Raw genomic sequence first — 20,614 nt, 5'->3', positions numbered from 1 at the left:
TGGCTTCCGGTGACGTCACCTCCGCCCCAAACCCCCCCCGAGGGGCGTGGCCTGTCCGCGCAGGCGCACGGTGTGACTGTGAAGCCAGTTCGGCGCCGGGCAGGCGGAGAGGGAGGCGACGGCGGCAGAGCTGGGCGGGCGGCAGCGGCTCCACGTGCTCCCGGCGGCCGGTTGAAACCGTTGGCGGGCGCAGGCCGAGAGGTGAGGACGCGGCGGCCCGATGCCGGGGCCGGGCTCGCAGGGTGAGGGGGCGAGGGCGCGATCGGGGCCTGCGCTGTCACTCTGCAAGCCCCCCCCCTCCGGGCTTGCACCGGGGAAGGGGTGTTACAGCCGGGCAGCGTGCAGCCGAGCTCCGGGCTGGTCCTGCGCTTGCTGGGAATCGGCTTCCCCGGTTGCAAGCCTGCGAGGCAGGTGCATCGGGACGCGTCCCCGCCTCCGCCACCCCCGGCCGGGGCAGCCCCATGCAGGGCTCAGCCTTGCTGCAAAACCTTGGCCTGTAGGCTGGGAACCCATAGCTTGTCCCCTGGGAGTCCCGGGGATCCCGGTCCCCGAGGAGGAGGAGGAGGAGGAGGACTCAGTGAGGGTTGAGAGCACGGAGACTCAGGACCGCTACAACCGAGAGCTCATCTCTCTGCTGTCCTCCAGCTGGCTGGGCGACCTCCTTCCTCTCTGTGCCTCAGTTCCCTCGTCTGCCCCAGGGGGAAGAGTCTTAGATCAAGGACCGATCGTGAGGGTTGCATGAGCACGGGGTGTGGGCCTGGACAGGGAGGGGGCTGCAGCTGAGTCACCTTTGGCAAGAGGGACAGTTCCTGCAGACAGGCCCCCTGGGAACTTGCTGCCCCCCACCTCCCCGAACCCCCAGGTTGATTTAAGGAGACAGGCCATAGCCCGCTCTGGCACACGCAGTGCCGGGGATGGAACCTGGGACCCAGGCCTGCACGTCCTGCCCTCCACGACCACCCATCTCCCCGGACACCCGCCCAGCCGGCACCTCCACTCCAGCCCCCCTGCGAGCCCCCAGGGGTGGGACCCTGCCCGAGTGGTCGTGCGACCAGCTCAGCCAGGCTATTCTGAAGCAGCTGATGCCCTGCGTGCTGGGCAGGAGAGTTGGGGGGATTCTCAGAGGCTCAGGGGCACCCCCGACCTCTCCCAGCCTCCAGCCTCCGTTGGTCCTTTCTGGGTTTTTGCAAAGAGGATGCAGAGAGATTCAGGACGGTCCCTGGCAGCCCTCTCCACAGGGCCCGGGGAGGATGGGGGGAGGCCTGGACTCACTTGTCCTTCCCTCACTCCAGACCGCCAGACTCTTGGTTGGGGGCTTCAGCACCCCCCACTCAGGACCTCAGGGCTCACCCAGACTTGACAGGAGGAGAACCGGGCTTGTTCTCAGCTGCTCCGTCAATGTCACTTTCTGCTTCTTTCTCTCTTCACACGCTCACTCTCCACTCTACGAGACCTCAGAGGATGATCTTCGTGGCTAGATTAGGGTGATCTTCGTGGCCAGGGAGAGAAAGAAGGGAGGGGGCGGTCTTGTTCAGCTTCTGCCCCCTAAAGAGTGACATCTTAGCACCCTTGGGGCTAAGGGTGGGAGTAGAGGGGCTTGACCACACAGGAGGGGACCTCAGGGATGTCCAGGAGTCTGGACATTGTATTTCCAGGCCCCCTCACTCCCCGAGGAGAAACAGTGCTTCTTGCTCTAAAACCTCTTGTGAGCATTTGCATTTTTCCGCTGGTATTCGGGAAGCCAGGACGCACCCAGCCAAGCCCGCATGTGAGGCCAATGCTGCTCCATCAGTGAGAGGTGCTGAGTTCTCTCCTGGGGTCCTTAGGAAGTCAGGGAGCACATCCTCTTCTGAGCTTGTGGAGCCTGAGCTGGACTGGGGGGGGGGGGGCTCAGCTGTGTTTTGGGGAGGTTTTAAATTTGCTGTTTGTTTATTGCCTCCGGGGTTATCTCTGGGGCTCGATGTGTTGGCACTACGAATCCATTGCTCCTGGTGGCCATTTTTTCCATCTTATTGGATAGGACAGAGAGACATTGAGAGAGGAGGGGAGAGAAAGATAGAGAGAGAGAGAAAGATAAGACACCTGCAGACCTTCCACTTGCAGGTGGTGAGCCGGGGGCTTGAACCTGGATCCTCGAGCAGGTCCCTGCACTTAGTACTACATGCGCTTAAATGCATGTGCCACTGCCCGGCCTACAAGCTCACTGCTCTTTGGGGCTCATATTTTGGGCTGGGGGTGTTAGCTCCTCACAAACCTAATCCCCTTGTCCCTCGCCCTCTGTCCCCACCTTGGTCAGTACAGCACTCACCATTCTGGATTCAGGCGCCCCCAGGCTGAGTTCTGAGTGTATTGATATTTTTATTTTAAACTGATGTTCCTGATACATATGACAGATACAGTGTTTCACATGAAACTAAAGAGACTGAGAGAGAGAAGCCAGACAGCACTCCACTCACTGCAGTCACCAGTGCTGGGGATGGAGCCAGAGACACAGGCAAACACGAGCAGCACTCCGGACTACTCCACTACTGAAGCTGCTTCCTCGCATGCCAGTCTAGTGATTTTTTTTTTCATTAATTAATTTTTTACAGAACCTTGCTCAGCTCTAGGTTATGGTGGTTTAGGGGATTGAACCTGGAACCTGAGAGCCTCAGGCATGAGAATCTCTTTGCATAACCACTATGTTATATATACCCCTGCCATTTATTTATTTATTTTTATTTTTAGGTAGAGTTAAAAAAAAAAAAAAAGACCACAAAACTGAAGCCCTTTTATTTTTATTTACTTATTTATTCCCTTTTGTTGCCCTTATTTTATTGTTGTCGTTGTTGGATAGGACAGAGAGAAATGGAGAGAGGAGGGGAAGACAGAGAGGGGGAGACAAAGACAGATACCTGCAGACCTGCTTCGCCGCAGGTGAAGCGACTCCCCTGCAGGTGGGGAGCCGGGGGCTCGAACCGGGATCCTTACGCCGGTCCTTGCGCTTTGCGTCAGCTGCACCACCGCCCGACTCCCTTGAAGCCCTTTTAAATGCCTTCAAGGCTGGGCTTGAAAACCTGGGTCACATATGTGACCCAACAGCAGACTTTCCAACTGAGCTATTTCACCGCCTTCCATCCTTCCATTTTATTTTGTTTTATTTTATTTGACAGGACAGAGAGAAAGTGAGAAAGGAAGGGGAGGTAGGGAGAGAGACACACACCTGCAGACCCGTTTCACCACTCTTGACGTTTCCCCCATGCAGGTGGAGGGTGGGGGGAAGGCGGGGGCTCGAACCCGGGTCCCTGTGCACGATACTGTGTGTGCTATATGGGTGCGCCGCCCCCCCACCCTCCCTTTCTTTCTGCTGGCTTTCATTATCCCCACTGCTCACCTCTGGCTCATGGTGGTGCCAGGGTTTAAGTCCAAGGCCTGGGGGGGGGGTCTCCAGCCTGCAGGTGGTTTGCGCAGACCCCGCCCTGTTCCAGAGAAGCAGCCCGCCCCACCCGCCAGCCTTTGCTGCAGAGACGGAGAAGGTGTCTGTCTGTCTGCACAGGTGTCCTGACCTCACAGCGGCTCTGGGAGCCCAGCCTCCAGGGGACCCCATGTTTGCATGCTGTTCCCAGCTGCTTCTTGCCGACGCCCCAAGTCCCACCCCACCCCCCCAATCAGCTACCCTGCAGGCTGCAGCTGGGGCTTCAGGGAGGGGGGCTGCCATCCTGATGGAGTCCTGGGGAGCCGCAGAGCCTGCTCCCGGGGAGGGCTTCCACCTCTCCGTGCCTGTGACCCAGGTCTGAGCCCCAGCATCACCTGGAAATGAGCTTTGGCGACCAAGGAAGCTCTGGGGCTGTGGTGTCCCCCTGCCTCTCTGTCTCTAGGTCTGAGTGACGAGTGGCCCCGAGTGGTGACGCCGCATGTCTGTCCCCGGTTCCACCAACCGAAGGAAGCGAAGTCCTTGTCCCTTTCTCGGCAGGCCGTCATGGCAGCGGCCTCTCCCAGACAGAGGCCTGGTGACTGCCGAGGGACCTGTCTTGTCCTTGACCCCAGTGTCCCCGCGCCCCGTTAGTGGACACGGAGTGGCGCATGGACGTTCTGGGCAGCTCTGGTTCACTGCGAGCGTGGGGCCCCTGGCTACGGGCGGGGCGGGGTGTCTGCGTGACCCCACGCCAGAGTCATGGGCTCTCGTCATCTCCCCACACTGAACAGGGGACGGTCCTGGCTCAGGTGACCCGGTGGGAATGAGGGGTGCAGAGGGGAGTTTCGAGTGTGTGAGAGCAGCCCCTCCCCACTTCCCCATCTCTTGGGACAGAAGAGACCCCCAGCCTCACTGTCACCACCCAGGAGGGCTCACTGATGTGGGGGAGGGGGAAGGGGGCATTTTCAGTGCTCAGAGAAATTATCTGAGGGGCCAGGAGAGAACTCGCCCAGCAGCCCAGGGCTGGAGTTGTGGTGCCCTACAGCACAGGAGAAAGCTCCAGAGATGGCGGGGGCAGTGCTGTGGTGTCTCTCAGATTGAAAGAATGAAGGAAATGGGCCAGAGCGGTGGAGTCACACAGGCATGAGGCGCTCACACTGCAAAAAAGCTGCTTTCTTAGTTCCTAGACTTCTCCACCGTCTAAACTTTCCTTAATCCCACCTCACCTGCCCAGGGCACGTTCTGATTGTGTTTGGGGGCCGAACTGAGAGTCAGGGCAGATGTAAAGACATTGGAGGGTTCAAGGGAAGGGGAACGGGGAGGGAGGAACCCACATGTGCTGAGCCGTTACTAGAACGGGTCCCTCCATGTGGCCCAGCAGGCAGTGCGCCTGACGCGCGGGCAGAGTCCCATTGCATTTGCCAGAGTGGTACTCAGAGTTCATATGTGTTTTCTTTCTCGTTAACAAATAATGTGGAATTGTTCTTAGAAAAAGGTAATTTAGGGCGGGGAAGATAGAATGATGCTTTGGCTAAAAGACTCTCCTGCCTGAGGCTCTCAAGTCCCAGTTTCAATCCCCAGCAACACCATCAGCCAGAGCTCAGCAGGGCTCTGGGCTCTGTCTCTTTCTGTTTCTCTTTCATTAGACTAAAACAAATAGGGCTGGGTAGATAGTATAATGGTTCTTCAAAAACACTCTTTGTACCTGAAGCTCTGAGCTCCCAGGTTCCATCCCCAACAACACCGCCAGCCAGAGCTGAGCAGGGCTCTGGGCCAAATAAGCAACTAGGGTGCTTGGCTTAGTTGCTACTGAACTCGAGCCAGCTCAGCAGACGTCAGTTCTTCTAGCGTTTGCCCTTCTTCCGTAGCCAGTCAACAGTGTCAGGTTGAGCCTGATGTAAAGTTTCGAGACCTCCTTTGAATCTGGAGAGGTGGCAGTCGTTGACTATGTGGGTCATAGTCTGTCTGTAGCCGCAGGGGCAGTTCGGGTCGTCTCTGGCTCCCCAGCGATGGAACATAGCGGCGCACCGGCCATGGCCTGTTCGATAGCGATTGAGGAGGGCCCGATCATAACGTGCTAGGTCAAAGCCGGGTTGACGCTTGCAGGGCTCTGTGATGAGGTGTTTGTTCTTGACCTCAGCTGACTGCCAACTCTGTTTCCAAGAGTCTGGAACAGAGAAAGACGTTCAGTGTAGGCGTAGGGGACCAGATTGGGTGACGAGACGTTAAGCGTTGGACAGGGTGGGCGAAGATATCCGCCTATATTGGCAGGTCCGGTCGAGCGTAGACGTGGGAAATGAACTTCCATGATGCCGCATCCCGATGAATATCTGGCGGGCCGATGTTGCTAAGAACTGGCAGCCATGGAACCGGGGTGGAACGGATGGTTCCAGAAATTATCCTCATGGAGGAATATAATTTGGAATCGACCAAGTGGACATGGGGGCTACGGAACCATACTGGGGCACAGTATTCTGCAGTGGAATAGCATAATGCCAGAGATGATGATCGTAGTGTGGAAGCGCTCGCACCCCATGAGGAGCTGGCCAGTCTTGCAATGATGTTACTCCTCGCGCCCACCTTTGCTGCAGTTTTTATGAGATGTTTGTGAAATGACAGGGTGCGATCGAGAGTAACGCCAAGATAGACTGGCTGGGCTTCATGCCGGATTCTCGTATCGCCAAGCTGCACATTAAGCTCACGCGAGGCCGAGGCATGGTGTAGATGGAAAACAGATGATACCGTTTTTGCAGTGCTAGGAATTAGTCGCCATTTTTTACAGTAATCAGATATCAGAGACATGTCTTTCGTGAGTGTTTCCTCGAGGATGTCGAACTTGGATGCCTGAGTTGCACAGCAGATGTCATCGGCGTAGATGAACTTCCTTGAAGAAGTTTCTGTGAGGTCATTGATGTAAATATTAAATAGCGTAGGAGCCGGAACAGAGCCCTGGGGGAGGCCACTTGAGACAAGTCTCCATCTGCAGACCTCAGTGAAGCTCAGTTTCAGAGCTGCTTCCGCTGCCGTGTGACCCCGGGGAAGCCTGTGACTCTCTGTGGCAGGCACCTCTAACCCTTCCCTCCCCCAGGCCTGAGGGTTGGTGGGATTTCTGTGGGATAATCCCCAGATCTGTTTAGAGCAGGTCCTGGCAGGTAGAGGACACACCCTCAAGATTATCTGGGTGGAGGGAGACTCCAGGATAAAGCCTGTGATTGGCGTTTAGAGACCCCTGAACCAGTGATGGCCAAGTCAAGCCTGTGATTGGTGGATCAGGGACAAGATATCAGGGACAAGGCCAGGGCTCAGTGGTTCTCTGACATTTCCCGCTTCTCAGGGGAAGGAGTCAGGGTTGTCTCGCCAGAGAGTACCCAGCCGTCCAAGCATTCAGCGGAAGATGGTCTTCTTCACGTGCAATGCCTGCGGGGAGTCCGTGAAGAAGGTGCAGGTGGAGAAGCACGTGGCCGTGTGCCCCCACTGTGAGTGCCTCTCGTGCATCGACTGCGGGAAGGACTTCTGGTAAGTTCCACGCATCACTCGAGGGGACCCGGAGCCGAGGTCCAGTGTGTGTGGGGAGGGGTCCTGGCTGTCACGGGGCTCGAGCCATGGGGCAGACCTGAGGGAGGGACAGCAGGGCTCACGGCCTCACTCCATGAGGCCACTTCCTTCCTGGGGACAACTCTGTGGGAGGCTGGGGAGGGGGTGGTGGTGACACCTAGCCTCAGCCGGTGGCTGCCACCTCACAGCTGCCCAGCCTTGCTCCAGTGAGCTGTCCCCAGGGGGTGAGGCTTTGTAAGTGTCACAAGGCACAGAAGGGAGGGTCCGGCTGACTGGTGGGAGGTGATGGTGGTCATGGGGAGGGTGCAGGTGTGTCAAGTGTGTCAGCCAAGCTGAGGCAGGGGTCTGGGCAGGATAGCCCTGGACCTGCCGGCCTGGCTCCTGCAGATTCAGCGTCAGACGTTTCTAGATAAAAAGCAGCTCACAATCCTTCTGTCCCCATCCTTAGTGGCACCTGGGACATTTGTACCACTGTCTGATTTTAATTAATTAATTAGCTGCTCTGGGGAATGGACCCAGTGTCACGCCCTGTGGCCTTACGGGCTGGACACCCCCTGTACCTCCCCCCTACCCCGTGCTGTCCACAAGGCCTTTACCCACTGGAAAAGCAGTGATGATGATGATGATGATGATGATGAAGAAAAACAAACTTTTGGGGCTGGGTGGTGGCACACCTGGTTGAGCACACATGTTACAGTGTGTAAGGACCCGGGTTTGAGCCCCTGGTCCCCACCTGCAGGGGGAAAGCTTTGTCAAGTGGTGAAGCAGGGCTGCAGGTGTCTCTCTTCCTCTCTATCTCCCCCTTGCCTCTCAGTTTCTGGCTTCATTCAATAAATGAAGATACTTAAAAAAGAAAAAGAAAAACAGGTTTTTTTGTTTTGTTTTTTAGAAACGGCTAGTCTTCCTTCTTGCCCCATCCTTGGAGGAAGGCAGGTGTGAATTAGGGGAGACTGGAGTGTTTTTTGTTTTTATTTATTTATTTTTACCAAAGCCCTGCTCAGCTCTGACTGGTGGTGATGGGGATTGAACCTAGGACCTTAGAGCCTCAGGGAATTGCTTGTTTGTTTGTTTTAGTGATAAACAGAGAGAGGCCAGAGCCCTGCTCTCCTCTGGCTGATGGGACCCCAGATCTTAGGCAGGAGAGTCTGTTTGCAGAGCCATTGTGCTGTCTCCCCAGCCCAAAGCTCGTCTGTTTCTCACTGAGGGCCTCAGCTCTTGGCCTAGTCCAGAACATTCCCCAAAGAGACCCCATGGACCTCCTAGAGGAGGTAGAACCAAGCTTCTTTCCCTCCCTCCCTCCCTTCCTCCCTTCCTTCCTTCCTTCCCTTATTTCCTCCTCCACCTCCTCCTCTTTTTGGATGACTAGCTATTAATAGTTTATTTTCCCTTTTTTGCAAATTCTTTTTTAAATTTAAATTTGGGGAATTAGTGGTTGACAGTAAACACATTAGTTTTTTCCCCCCGTTGTCTCCTAAAAGTCAGAGATCGGAACATTTGTTTGACCTGACCACTGTTTTGCATCAAGTTCTAACTTATTCAGAACCACATTCCTGCTGGCCTGCTGTCTCAAAGAAGCTGTTCAGACTTTGTAGTTAACGATAGAGACACTCGATTACAGAGGATTATTTATTTCCCTTTTTATCACACACGGTCATGTATAACCAGAAACAACCCGCCTATCAGTATGGCGGAAGACATTTATCAAGGGCTATGGAGAGAGCATAGAGGTCATGCAAGCGACTTTCCAAACTCAAGACTCCGAGGTCCCAGGTCCAATCCCTGAAACTACCAGAAGCCAGTGCTGAGCAGCTGGAACAGGAAGACATTGTGGTAGGAAACAAACCAATAAATAAACCAAGTAGTATAGAAGAACTTTGCGTGGAATGTAGTTTCTTTACAATGTTATTTTAGGAAAGAGTCCCGGGGGGGGGGGGTTTGCTGGTGGTGGTGCACTTGGCTAGGCACACAGATTGGCAGGGCAAGGACCTGAGTTCCAGCCCCTGCTCCCCACCTACAGGAAGGAAGCTTCACAGGTGGTGGGCCAGAGATCTGCAAATGTCTTTCTTCCTTTCTCTCCCTCTCTATCCCCCCGTTCTCTCTCAGTTTCTCTCTGCCCTATCTAATAAAAATGAGAACGAAAAAAAAAGAAAGAAATGACTGCTGGGAGCTGTGGCTTCGTGGTGCTGTTGGCACTGAGTCCCAGCAGTCACCCTGGTAGCAATAAAAAGAAAAGAAAGAATCCCAGCACTGAAGAGGCACTACTTCCACTACACATTGATTTGCTGAAAGCCACAAGTTCTTGTCTTCATTTTATTTATTTTTTAAAATTTATTTATTATTTATTCCCTTTTGTTGCCCTTGTTGTTTTATTCTTGTAGTTATTACTGATGTTGTCGTTGTTGGATAGGACCGAGAGAAATGCAGAGAGGGGCAGAGAAAGACAGACACCTGCAGACCTGCTTCACCGCCTGTGAAGCGACTCCCCTGCAGGTGGGGAGCCGGGGGCTCGAACCTGGATCCTTACGCCAGTCCTTGCGCTTGGCGCCACATGCGCTTAACCCGCTTCTCTACCGCCCGACCCCCACAAGTTCTTTTCTTTTCTTTGTTTTTTGCCTCTAAGGGTCTCACTGGGGCTTGCTGCCTGCATGCTGAATCCACCACTAACAGCCATATTTATTTATTTCCTTTTTATTTTTATTTGCTGGGACAGAGAGAAAAGGAGTTGGGATGGGAGGGAGTGGTAGAGAAGGGGAGAGACATCTGCAGACCTGCTTCACAGCTCATGAAGCTTCTCCCCAGCAGATGGGGACCAGGGCTTGAACCCAGGTCCTTGCCCACAGTGATGTGTTTGATCAACCAGGTGTGCCATTGCCTGGCACAACAAGCGAGGACTCACTCACCTGGATGTAAGGTGGGTGTGGCAGCCGGGGAGGGGCACAGCGCTTCAAGGCCTGAGCTCTCAGCGTCAGGTCCGGAGTTCAGTTCTGGACCCTGCAGAAGCCAGAGTGATGCTCTAGTTCCCTCTCTCGTAAGCACACAAATCAATCTCTTAAAAAAAAAAAAAAAAGGAATCGGGCGGTAGCGCAGCAGGTTAAGCGCACATGGCTCAAAGCGCAAGGACCGGCTTAAGGATCCTGGTTCGAGCCTCGGGCTCCCCACCTGCAGAGGAGTCGCTTCGCAAGCAAGTCTGTAGGTGTCTGTCTTTCTCTCCCCCTCTCTGTCTTCCCTTCCTCCCTCCATTTCTCTCTGTCCTATCCAGCAATGATGACCACATCATCAACAACAATAACTACAGCAATAAAAAACAACAAGGGCAACAGCAAAAAAAGGGAATCAGTAAATAGAAAAAAAAAATTGGAGTGGGAGGGGCATCTGAGCAGTCTGGAGGGAGGACAGTGACTGCCCTGTCATGAGCCCTGTTGGCGGGGAGGACGGGGTGACACTGGCACGGGGAAGGGTGTCCCATGGTCACCTCGTTTCCAGGGGGGATGACTATAAGAGCCACGTGAAGTGCATCAGTGAGGACCAGAAGTACGGAGGCAAAGGCTATGAGGGGAAGACTTACAAAGGAGACGCCAAGCAGCAGGTGTGGCTGCAGGTAAGCTTGGCCTGGCGGGAGGGGGGGGCGGCCTGGGAGCCCCACTTGTAATGGTCGATGGGGCCTGAGTAATTGAAGGGCGAATGAAGGCCTCTCTCGGGGCAGAGAGGTGGCTCCGCAGTCCTGCTCCGGCCTTCCAGGCCCAAGGAAACAAAGAGTTCCCTCGTGTGAACTGAGCTGCCCCGGGTTTGGCTGTTAACCGCCATGTGCGTTGTGTATTTCCTCTGGAACGATTCCACGCCCCCACTAGCTCTCCCTGGGGACACTCTCAGCAGCATCCGCTGTCAGGGATAACGAGACTTTGACATTCAAACCATGTTCACGTCTGCGGGCTGCGACTTGTAGATATTTTGTCTTCTCCAAACCCACATGTTGTTTGCTTACTAGCTGTGTGTCCTGAGAAGTGTTTCTTCCTTTCTGAGTTGGACGCCTCTTTCTTTCTTTCTTTCTTTCTTTCTTTCAAAAATATTTATTCCCTTTTGTTGCCCTTGTTTTATTGTTGTAGTTATTGTTGTTGTTGTCGTCATTGTTGGATAGGACAGAGAGAAATGGAGAGAGGACCGGAAGACAGAGAGGGGGAGAGAAAGACAGACACCTGCAGACCTGCTTCACCACCTGTGAAGCGACTCCCCTGCAGGTGGGGAGCCAGGGGCTCGAACCGGGATCCTTATGCCGGTCCTTGCGCTTTGCACCACGTGCGCTTAACCCGTTGTGCTACCGCCCAACTCCCTGAACGCCCCTTTCTTTCTTCTCCCTGCCCGACTGCTGTGATGAGACCCTCCAGTGCTCTACTGGGCTTGTTCAAAAGCTACGGGACTGGGCGGTGTTGCCCCATAGTAAGAGCACACACTCAACTGTGTGTGAGGGCCCGGGTTCAAGCCCCCTGGGCCTCACCTGCAGGGCGAAACTTCAAGAGCAGTAGGGCAGCACTGCAGGCATCTCTCCCTCTCTGTCTCTCCCCTCCCTGCTTGCTCACACACTTGTTCTCTCACCCTCCCTCCGTCCCTCCTTCAACCTTGTTCAAAAGAAAAGGGAAGGGAAGACAGCTGGGTCTGTTCAGGGAGCTTGTGCAGTGCTAGGCGGTCTTCACCGGAAGGAACCCTGAGACAGAGAACCCTTTGGCTTCTGTGAAGCTCCTGTGTCATCTGCTTAATCTTGATGCTTTTTTTTTTTTTTTGTTTTGCCTCCAGGGTTATTGCCGGGGCTCAGTGCCTGCACCATGAATCCACTGCTCCTGGAGGCCATTTTTTTTTTCCCCTTTTGTTGCCCTTGTTGTTGTAGCCTTGTTGTGGTTATTATTAGTGTTGTTGATGATGTTCATTGTTGGATAGGACAGAGAGACATGGAGAGAGGAGGGGAAGACAGAGAGGGGGAGAGAAAGACAGACACCTGCAGACCTGCTTCACCGCCTGGGAAGCGACTCCCCTGCAGGTGGGGAGCCGGGGGCTCGAACCGGGATCCTTAAGCTGGTCCTTGGGCTTTGTGCCACCTGCGCTTAACCTGCTGTGCTACCGCCCGGCCCTCTTTTTTTTTTTTTTTTTTTTAATCTTAATGCCTTTTGTCTCACCTTCTTCCTTTCTCTGTGCTAGAAAATTAACGAATTAATGAAAAAGCCCAACGTCAGCCCCAAAGTGAGGGATCTCTTAGTGCAAATCAGTGGATTTGACAACGTTCCCAGGAAAAAGGCGAAATTCCAGGTACGTGTGCGTGGCCAGGGACGACCTCCCCCACTACCCAGCTGAGGGGGTGTGGCGCCCTCAGGACCGCTGCTGTGGGCTCAGCCTGTGCCTTTCCTGCCTCTCAGAACTGGATGAAGAACAGTTTGAAGATTTACAACGAGTCTGTCCTGGAGCAGGTGTGGGCTGTCTTCTCTGAAGCGTCCAGCAGTGTGAGTCCAGCAGTGTGGCAGAAGTGATGGGTTACAGAGAGTGGGGTGGGGGGGGAACCCAGGGGCCGGGTGGTGGTGCACCTGGTAAAGCGTGCATATTACGAGCGCAAGGACCCAAGTTCAAGCCTCTGCTGCTCACCAGTGGGGGGCACTTCACGAGCGGTGAAGCAGGCCTTCAGGTGTCTGTCTTCCTCTCTTCTCTGTCTCCCATCCTCTCTCAATTTCTCTCTGTCCTAGCTAATAAAAATGAAGAAAAAGAGGTGTGTGTGTTGGGGGGGGGGGGAGGGTGAGAGCCAGTCGCCTGCAGCATGGGACTGCCCTTTCTTCAGAAAGCCTCTCTGCACCTGCTGTGTGGGGAGTCTACACCTGGTGACGGTCCCAGCCGGTGGGAACTTTTTGCTTAGCAGTTGGGCAGCTCTGACACATGGTTCCTGCCTCGCCTGTGCGCTCTGCTTCTGTCGGCAACAGAAGCCGGAAGCAGAGTTGGAGTCCCCTTCTGACTTTGCCCGCTTCCTGGGTCTTCCCTGTCCCCGAGATCCAGTGTCTGGGGGGACAGAGCAGGCCTGGGCTGGGGAGGGGTCTTCCTGCGGTGTGTGGACTCGAGGGCCGACAGTCGATGCGACCCGAGCCCCAAGATCACTTTCCGCAGAGCCGGTGCAGCCGCACCTGCCGTGGGCGCTGACCCGTCTGCGCCTCCCGTGTGTCCCCTCAGGATCAGGAACCAGCCAACAACAAGAGGCCAGAGCAGCCGTCACAGGCCCCGGGGGCCAAGGCTCAGGCGGAGACCCTCGCCAAGGCCCCGGCCTCCAAAGGCAAAGAGGCCACGGAGAAGCAGGCGGAGGTGAAGAAGAGTAAGCGGGAGAGGAAGGAAGAGAGGCAGAAGAACAGGAAGAAGGAGAAGAAGGAGCTGAAGTTGGGAAGCCAGCAGGAGAACGCGGCCAAGAGCCAGAAGGCCCGGAAGCGCCAGGCCGGCCCGGAGGAAGGCGGGGAGGAGGGGAGCGCAGCCCAGGGCGCCGGCAAGAAGCGGCAGCGCAAAAGCAGCCGGAGCGAGCAGACCCCGGCCGGGGGCACGGAGGCCGACGCACCCAGGAAACGCAAGCGCAAGGACTCCCAAGGTGGGTGGCCGCTCCCTGCTCCCGCTTGGCTTGTCTGCCATCTTTTTCTTGCTATTTAATAAAGTAATTTACTTGTTTTTATTTTTTTTTTTAAATATTGGGAGTCGGGCGGTGGCGCAGCAGGTTAAGCGCAGGTGGCGCAAGGCGCAGGGACCTGCATAAGAATCCCGGTTCAAGCCCCCCACTCCCCACCTGCAGGGGAGTCGCTTCACAGGCGGTGAAGCAGGTCTGCAGGTGTCTGTCTTTCTCTCCCCTCTCTGTCTCCCCCTCCTCTCTCCATTTCTCTCTGTTGTATCCAACAACGACGACATCAATAATAACTACAACAATAAAACAACAAGGGCAACAAAAGGGAATAAAGAAAAAATAAATATTAAAAAAAATTTATTCCCTTTTGTTGCCCTTGTGTTTTTTATTCTTGTAGTTATTATTATTGATGTTGTTGAGTAGGACAGAAAGAAATGGAGAGAGGAGGGGAAGACAGAGAGGGAGAGAGAAAGACAGACACCTGCAGACCTGCTTCACCGCCTGTGAAGCGACTCCCCTGCAGGTGGGGAGCCGGGGGCTCGAACCGGGATCCTTATGCCGGTCTTTGCGCTTTGCGCCACCGCCCGACTCCCTTACTTACTTATTTTAATGGAGAGACAGACAGAGAGAAAGCTACAGAGAGCCCCCCATGTCCTCATCGGCCAATGAGGGGGTCCCCTGGGTCTGGGTGCTTTGGGGGAGCAAAGTCCCTCGGGCCTCATTTGTTCATTTAAATATCTCGTTGATCTGTTTATTGCGCACTTTTTTAAAATTTTATTTTAATGGGAGACCAGAGCCCTGCTGAGCTCCGGTTGATGGTAGTGCTGGGGATCGAACCCTGGGACCTCAGAAGCCTCAGGCACAAAGGGCTCTTCGCAGAACCACTGTGCTGACTGCACTGTTCTCTGGGTTTTGTTGAAAAGTGGATAAGACGCTGGACTCTCAAGCATGACGTTCCCAGTTCGATCCCCAGCACCACCAAGTTAGGGCACCAGACGGCGGCCACCCTGAGGCCCCCAAGGCTCAGGATGGGCCAGTAAGAGGGTTTGTCTGCATGGGGGACCCGGGCCTGAGCACAGCACCTTGATGCCGTGCCCCCCCCCCCCGTCTCTCTCTCCCTTCCCTCCCTCCCTCTCTCCCTCTCTCTCTCTCTCTCTCTCTCTCTCTCTCTCTCTCTCGTCTCCTTCTAGCTGAAGAAATCAGCTCTGAGCAGCTGGGGGTGGGGGGGTGGGGTCGCATCCCAGGCACAAGATCCCGAGTTTGAGGTCCAGCGTCACATGTGCCAGAGTGATGCTCTGGTTCTCTCCCTGTCATCAATGAAGAAATAATCTAGAAAGAAGACAGGCAGGGTTAAGGGCGTAGATGGCATACATCACTGTGTGCAAGGACCAGGTTCGAATCCCAACTCCTCACCTGCAGGAGGGAAGCTTCATGAGCGGTGTGCATCAGGTCTGTAGGTGTCTATCTTTCTCTCCCTCTCTCTACTTCCCCTCCTCTCTCAGCGTCTCTCCGTCCTATCTAATAAAAATTAGAAAGAAAGCATAAGAAAGAAAAGAAAAGAAAAAAACACGGGAGTCGGGCGGTGGCGCAGCGGGTTAAGCGCAGGCGGCGCAAAGCACAAGGACCGGCGTAAGGGTCCCGGTTCGAGCCCCCGGCTCCCCACCTGCAGGGGAGTCGCTTCCCAGGCGGTGAAGCAGGTCTGCAGGCGTCTGTCTTTCTCTCCTCCTCTCTGTCTTCCCCTCCTCTCTCCATTTCTCTCTGTCCTATCCAACAATGATGACATCAACAACAACAATAATAACTACAACAAGGGCAACAAAAGGGAACAAATAAACATTTAAAAAAAAGAAAAAAGAAAAAACGCCTGCCAGGGGCGGTGGATTTGTAGTGCTGGCCCTGAGCCTGAGCAGTAACGTCTTGCCATAGCAAATAAAATAGAAATAAAAAATTAAGGAAGGAAGGAGAGAGAAAAGTAAAAGAGAGATGGGGGGGAAAAAGCTAATCTATAGGGTCTGGTTGAATAGTTTATTTGAGTAAAGAAAAAAAAAAAGAGGACAGAAGCGGAGAACTGAGGTGATTGTGGCACAGAGAGTCTGTTCGACTTTGTGTTTCAAGCCGCGCGAGGCAGAGCATCAGCTCTGGAACTGGGGCTCGGGCCAGCCAGGCAGGACCCCATATCCTCCTCAGCCAAGGAGGGGTCCCCCTGGGGCTGGGCTGCTTGGGGAACTAGCAAGGTGGCGGGTGGCCTGGGCCAGCCCGGGAGCCCTCTGTCAGTGGTCACAGGGCCCTTTATCGTGACTGTGGCTTCTTCCCTGTCTCCAAGCGGCTGAAGCCGAGTGTAAGAAGATAAAGTCTCGGGGAGAGGACAAGGACGAGGAGGAGGCAGAGAACCACGAGGAGACCCCTGCGAGAGGTACTGCTCCCCTCCTGGGGAACAGGCACTAGGCACAGGGAGGATTTGGCCCCAGTGTCACTTCCGTAGCTGGGACCCCCCCCCCCCCAAAGTCATGAAAGAGACCTGAGGGGAGCCTGCGGTCTGATGGCCTCGTGACTCTGAGGAGTCAGAGCATCTCTCTGTCTCTGCAGAGACATCTAGAGTAGGTAACCTCAGCATGTCGCATGAACCTAGTGTGGCCTCTTGAGAGTGGGGGGTTCCCATACCCTCCCTGTCCTGCTGCTCTGCTCACCCCTGAGTCCCCCAGGCTGCCTGTCCCCCAGCTGTTTCAATAGTTAGAGCTCTGCGCCCTACCCCACCCCCTACTGGAAGCTGTCCAGGTCAGGGGAACCTACTGGCTCCCTCCTGGAGGCTGTCCTTCCTCAGAGCTGTGCCCATCCACCACCACCCCCCAGACCTCCAGCATCCCTGGGGTCCTGTCTCCCCCGGGACCCAGCAGGGAAAGGAGGCCTCAGCCCCTGAGCGTCTGTAACTACCGGCTCAGGCCTCGCCTCTGAGCTGTCTCCGCCAGGGCGATTCACACGGGCGCCTTGTAGACAGCATCTCCTCAACCCTTGGAGCCATCACAGCCAAACCCAGTCTCTCCTCCTCCTCCTCGGGCTTGCAGGTAAATTCAACTGGAAGGGCACGATCAAGGCCGTGCTAAAGCAGGCCCCCGACCACGAGATTGCTGTCAAAAAGCTGAGGAAAAAGGTATGGTGCTTGAACCCAGGTGTGCGGGGTGGGGGACAGCTGCTTTTTCTTTCCGAAGGGACGGCCTGGCGTTCAAGCAGCCAGCAGCGTCACAGCTGTGGCCATGAGGAGACACTAGGCTTCCCCAAAAGCTTTTGGGGTTCACTGCAGGGGCTAAATCTGCGTATTTTCTTTTTTCTTTCTTTCCTTCCTTCCTTCCTTCCCTCCCTCCTTCCTTCTCTCTCTCCCTCCCTTTCTTTTCTTTTTCTTTTCCTTTCTTTTTTTTTACATTTATTTATTTATTTTCCCTTTTGTTGCCCTTGTTGTTTATCGTTGTTGTTGTTATTACTGTCATCATTGTTGGATAGGACAGAGAGAAATGGAGAGAGGAGGGGAAGACAGAGAGGGGGAGAGCAAGACAGACACCTGCAGACCTGCTTCACCGCCTGTGAAGCGACACCCCTGCAGGTGGGGAGCCGGGGGGGGGGGGGGGCTCCAACCGGAATCCTTATGCCGGTCCTTGCGCTTTGCACCACCTGCGCTTAACCCGCTGAGCTACGCCCGACTCCCTCTCTTTCTCTTTCTTTACCTTTATTTATTTGATAGAAACAGCCAGAAATTGAGAGGAAGGGGGAGATAGAGAGGGGGAGAGACAGACACCTGCAGCCCTGCTTCACCACTTGTGAAGCTTTCCCCTTGCAGATGGGGACCAGGGGCTTGAACTGACACATACTAACATGTGCGCTCAACCAGTCGTGCCACCACCTGGTCCCATTCTGCATGTTTTCTTACCTGCTGATCACTCCTGCGCAGAGGCTTCTGTACAAATCCAGGGACATAATTGCAATTTTTTTTTTTCCCTGCCAGAGTCCTGCTCAGCTCTGGCTGACGGTGGTGCTGGGGGTTGAACTTGGGCAGGAAAGTCTTTGCAGAACCACTATGCTGTCTCCTTCCACCCAAGAGCAAGGTTTCACCCCTCTGTGTTTGTGCCCTCTTCCCCCCACCACCATAAAAAAGAGAAAAAGAGTCAGTCACCTGCAGACCTGCTTCCCTGCATGTGAAGCTTCCCCCCTGCAGGTGGGGATGGGGGCTCGAACTCTTTGCTAATGGTAACGTGTGTGCTCACCAGGTGCGACACTGCCCAGGTCCTCCTAATCTCCACAAAAGTCCAAGGAGATTGAGTCATGCATCTTCTGCAATTCATGTGTTTCTGTTGTCTGTATGGGGAAGCCAGATGGGAGCTGTCTTTCATCTGTTTACCTAACTACTAAGCTTCATCACCTCCAGCTCTCTCCATTTTGTCCCCAATAACAGTAGTCTTTTCATTTTTCTTGTTTATTATGATAGAGACAGAAATTTGAGAGGGGTGGAGGAGAGACAGACACCTGCAGCCCTGCTTCACCACTCATGAAGCTTTCTCCCTACAGGTGGGGACCAGGGGCTTGAACCCAGGTCTTTGTGCGCGGTAGTGTGTGCGCTTACCCAGGTTCGCCACTACCTGTAGTGCAGTAGCATCCTAAGTCTCAGACCGCACTTGATCCAGTTGTCTGCTGACGGGAGTTAGGTTGCTGCATGACTTTGACTCAAAGCGCCAGTGTCTGTGTGTCTGGCCTTTCTGTCCCACACAGACTCCAGAGGCCCACTTTTCCACAGACAGAACAGGCCAGCATCTGGTTCCAATTTTCCTGATTATTGTTATTTGCGTTTACTGTTGGCCTGCTTCTGGGTTAGACATACCGGTTCATTTCCAGGACAAAGCCTCTCCATGTGACAACTGTTTTCCTCTGTCAGGTGTTAGCTCAGTATCACGCAGTGACCAACGAGCATCACAAGTCTGAGGAAGAACTCCTGGTCATCTTCAACAGGAAGATCAGCAAGAACCCCAGCTTCAAGTTGCTGAAGGACAAAGTCATGCTATTGAAATGAACATTTTTATATATATATATATTTTTTTTTTAAAAAAAAAGGGACCCTGTTCTGTTCATATATTTTTTTTCTTCCCTTCTTCCTCACGCTCTGTTTGGGAAGCACTATGGTCCGTTGTAACAGCTCCTACTTGTCTTTCTGAAAATGTATTTTAAGTTAAGTGAAATATATTTTCTGGTAGAACTTTTATGTGAGAATAAAGTGTATATTTCTTGCCCCAAACTCCACATTCATAGTAGTGAAAGTTGTCATATGGAAAAAAAAAATTTTTTTTTTCCTTAATGGATGCTAAGTCAGTCACAGCTCTGGAAAGAGTTGAGTCATTTTCATTATGTCATCTCTGGCCATGTTTGAGTGTGAGTCTCGAGTGCGTGTGTATGTGTGAGTGAAATCCTATATGTCAGGTTGCGTCGCTGGGGAGAGAGAAGAGACCAGGAACTCGTGGCGGAGCGGGAACGCAGATCTTTATTCACGCGGACGCCCCAGAGTTGGGTGCAGGCACAGCGGGTTTAGGCCACGTGGAGCTAGCAAAATGGCCGCCTCCCACTATGTCCACCAGCCCTTCTCCGGGTCAGGATGCTGAAGAGAAGCGGTGAAATTGGAACAGCAGTGGGTTTTATAGGGTAGAAACCAGAGGTGGCAAGTTGGAAATGGCTAAGAAAGAGGCAAAAGGCATGCTGGGAAGGTGAAAGCGTCCTTAGCAACTGTTGGGATGGTTTTAACTGAATTAGCAATACCCTGAGGGGATAACGTGGTGGGGATATTTCAGGCAAAACAATGATTATGTAAGCAGAGCAGGGAGGCTGGCTTTAAGGCCCAACATCTCCCCCTTTCTTTTTATCTGATGGCCATAGTATCAGGAATGTGGGGTTCTTTGTGAGGCAGGGAGTCTGATAGGACAAGGCACACCTTTGGGGTTACTCCTGTCTCTCCTTGCTCAACCTCTCGGTAGAGAAACTAACAGGATTGACACACTCCTCAGGTTCAAGCCCTACCAAGCTCAACCACATCCTCACAATTTCCCGACATCTCCCTCTTTCCAATAGCCACATTTAAATGGATCAATGTCTGTAAAAGACTCCATCTCTGACAGAGGAATAGTAGTGTAGGGGTGAACAGAAACCTGTTGGGCAGAAACCTAAATGATATCGTGCAGGCGTTTTATTTAAAAGAACTGGAATAAGACAGGGAGTGATAAATAAGAGTAGTAAGGGACAGCGTGAGACTGAAGAGAGAGGCCTGGTAGGTGGAGAGGGGCTGCCTGATGGCCAGAAAGGGGGCACTGCCTAATAGGCGGAGGAGTGGGGGCCTGATAGGCCGAGGGGTGAGAGGGGTGACCTGGCATTGCAAAGTCCCGAGACAGCTGGCTGCAAGGTCCGTGGACTGCTACAGTCAGTCCTCGAGAAGTCCAGCACTGTAAAGGGAGTGTCCAGAGGTGTACCAGCAAGTCCGATAGAAGCGTCAGTCCAATACCAACGACCAGGGGAAGAAATGCAGCACGTCTATCTCGATGGGGGAGGACAGCCATTGGGACTTTGCTTCTCTGTAGAGAGTGAGCTGGAACCACCAAAAGGTGACAGGTGAAGCAGAAGCAGGAAGGGCAGACAGCGATGGGCGAGGGAAAGGCGGTAACGTTCTGCCCTTGGAGTCTGTGAATCAGGTTCTTCAAATGGTCTCTCTCCCCTGTGACACAACCCGACACCTATAGGCAGTCCTCCCTGTAGGTGGGGAGTGAGGACTCGAACCCAAATCCTTACTTGGGTCCTTGTGCTTAGTACTATGTATGTAACCATCCTCATGAAGCCAGAAGTTCCTTTTTTTTTTTTTTTTTTTTTTGCCTCCGGGGTTATCACTGGGGCTCGGTGCCAACAGTATGAATCTACTGTCCCTGATAGCCATTTTTTTTCCATTTTATTGGACAGGATGGAGAGAAATTGAGGGGGGGAGATAGAGAGGAAGAGAGACAGAGAGACACCACTTGTGA

General features: G+C 53.8%; 1 protein-coding gene across 2 annotated transcripts; it reads left to right on the top strand.

The window, feature by feature from the left end:
• Positions 1-72: 72 nt before the first annotated feature.
• On the top strand, positions 73-18,852 carry LYAR (Ly1 antibody reactive). Of its 2 annotated transcripts, none has more exons than XM_060188338.1 (9): positions 73-201; positions 6,729-6,910; positions 10,433-10,547; positions 12,137-12,244; positions 12,352-12,435; positions 13,148-13,550; positions 15,904-15,990; positions 16,640-16,725; positions 18,496-18,852. In XM_060188338.1, exons 2-9 carry the CDS (start codon positions 6,789-6,791, stop codon positions 18,628-18,630), a joined length of 1,140 nt encoding a protein of 379 aa, XP_060044321.1. In that variant the 5' UTR covers positions 73-201; positions 6,729-6,788; the 3' UTR covers positions 18,631-18,852. The 2 variants fall into 2 exon arrangements, with proteins under 2 accessions (XP_060044321.1, XP_060044320.1); XM_060188337.1 differs by having other exon boundaries at positions 15,901-15,990.
• Positions 18,853-20,614: the final 1,762 nt, after the last annotated feature.

The sequence above is a fragment of the Erinaceus europaeus genome, chromosome 3 (assembly GCF_950295315.1).
Source record: "Erinaceus europaeus chromosome 3, mEriEur2.1, whole genome shotgun sequence".
In the NCBI taxonomy this organism is placed as follows: Eukaryota; Metazoa; Chordata; class Mammalia; order Eulipotyphla; family Erinaceidae; genus Erinaceus; species Erinaceus europaeus.
The sequence above is the reverse complement of the archived record's forward strand: the minus strand, read 5'-3'. Positions and strand labels throughout refer to the sequence as shown.

Excerpts from the sequence above, each read along its gene's own strand:
- LYAR (XM_060188337.1), top strand. The coding sequence starts at position 6,789 with ATGGTCTTCTTCACGTGCAATGCCTGCGGGGAGTCCGTGAAGAAGGTG. Across the intron at positions 6,911-10,432 it reads GACTGCGGGAAGGACTTCTG|GGGGGATGACTATAAGAGCC; the intron begins GTAAGTTCCACG and ends CCTCGTTTCCAG. Across the intron at positions 10,548-12,136 it reads AGCAGCAGGTGTGGCTGCAG|AAAATTAACGAATTAATGAA; the intron begins GTAAGCTTGGCC and ends TCTCTGTGCTAG.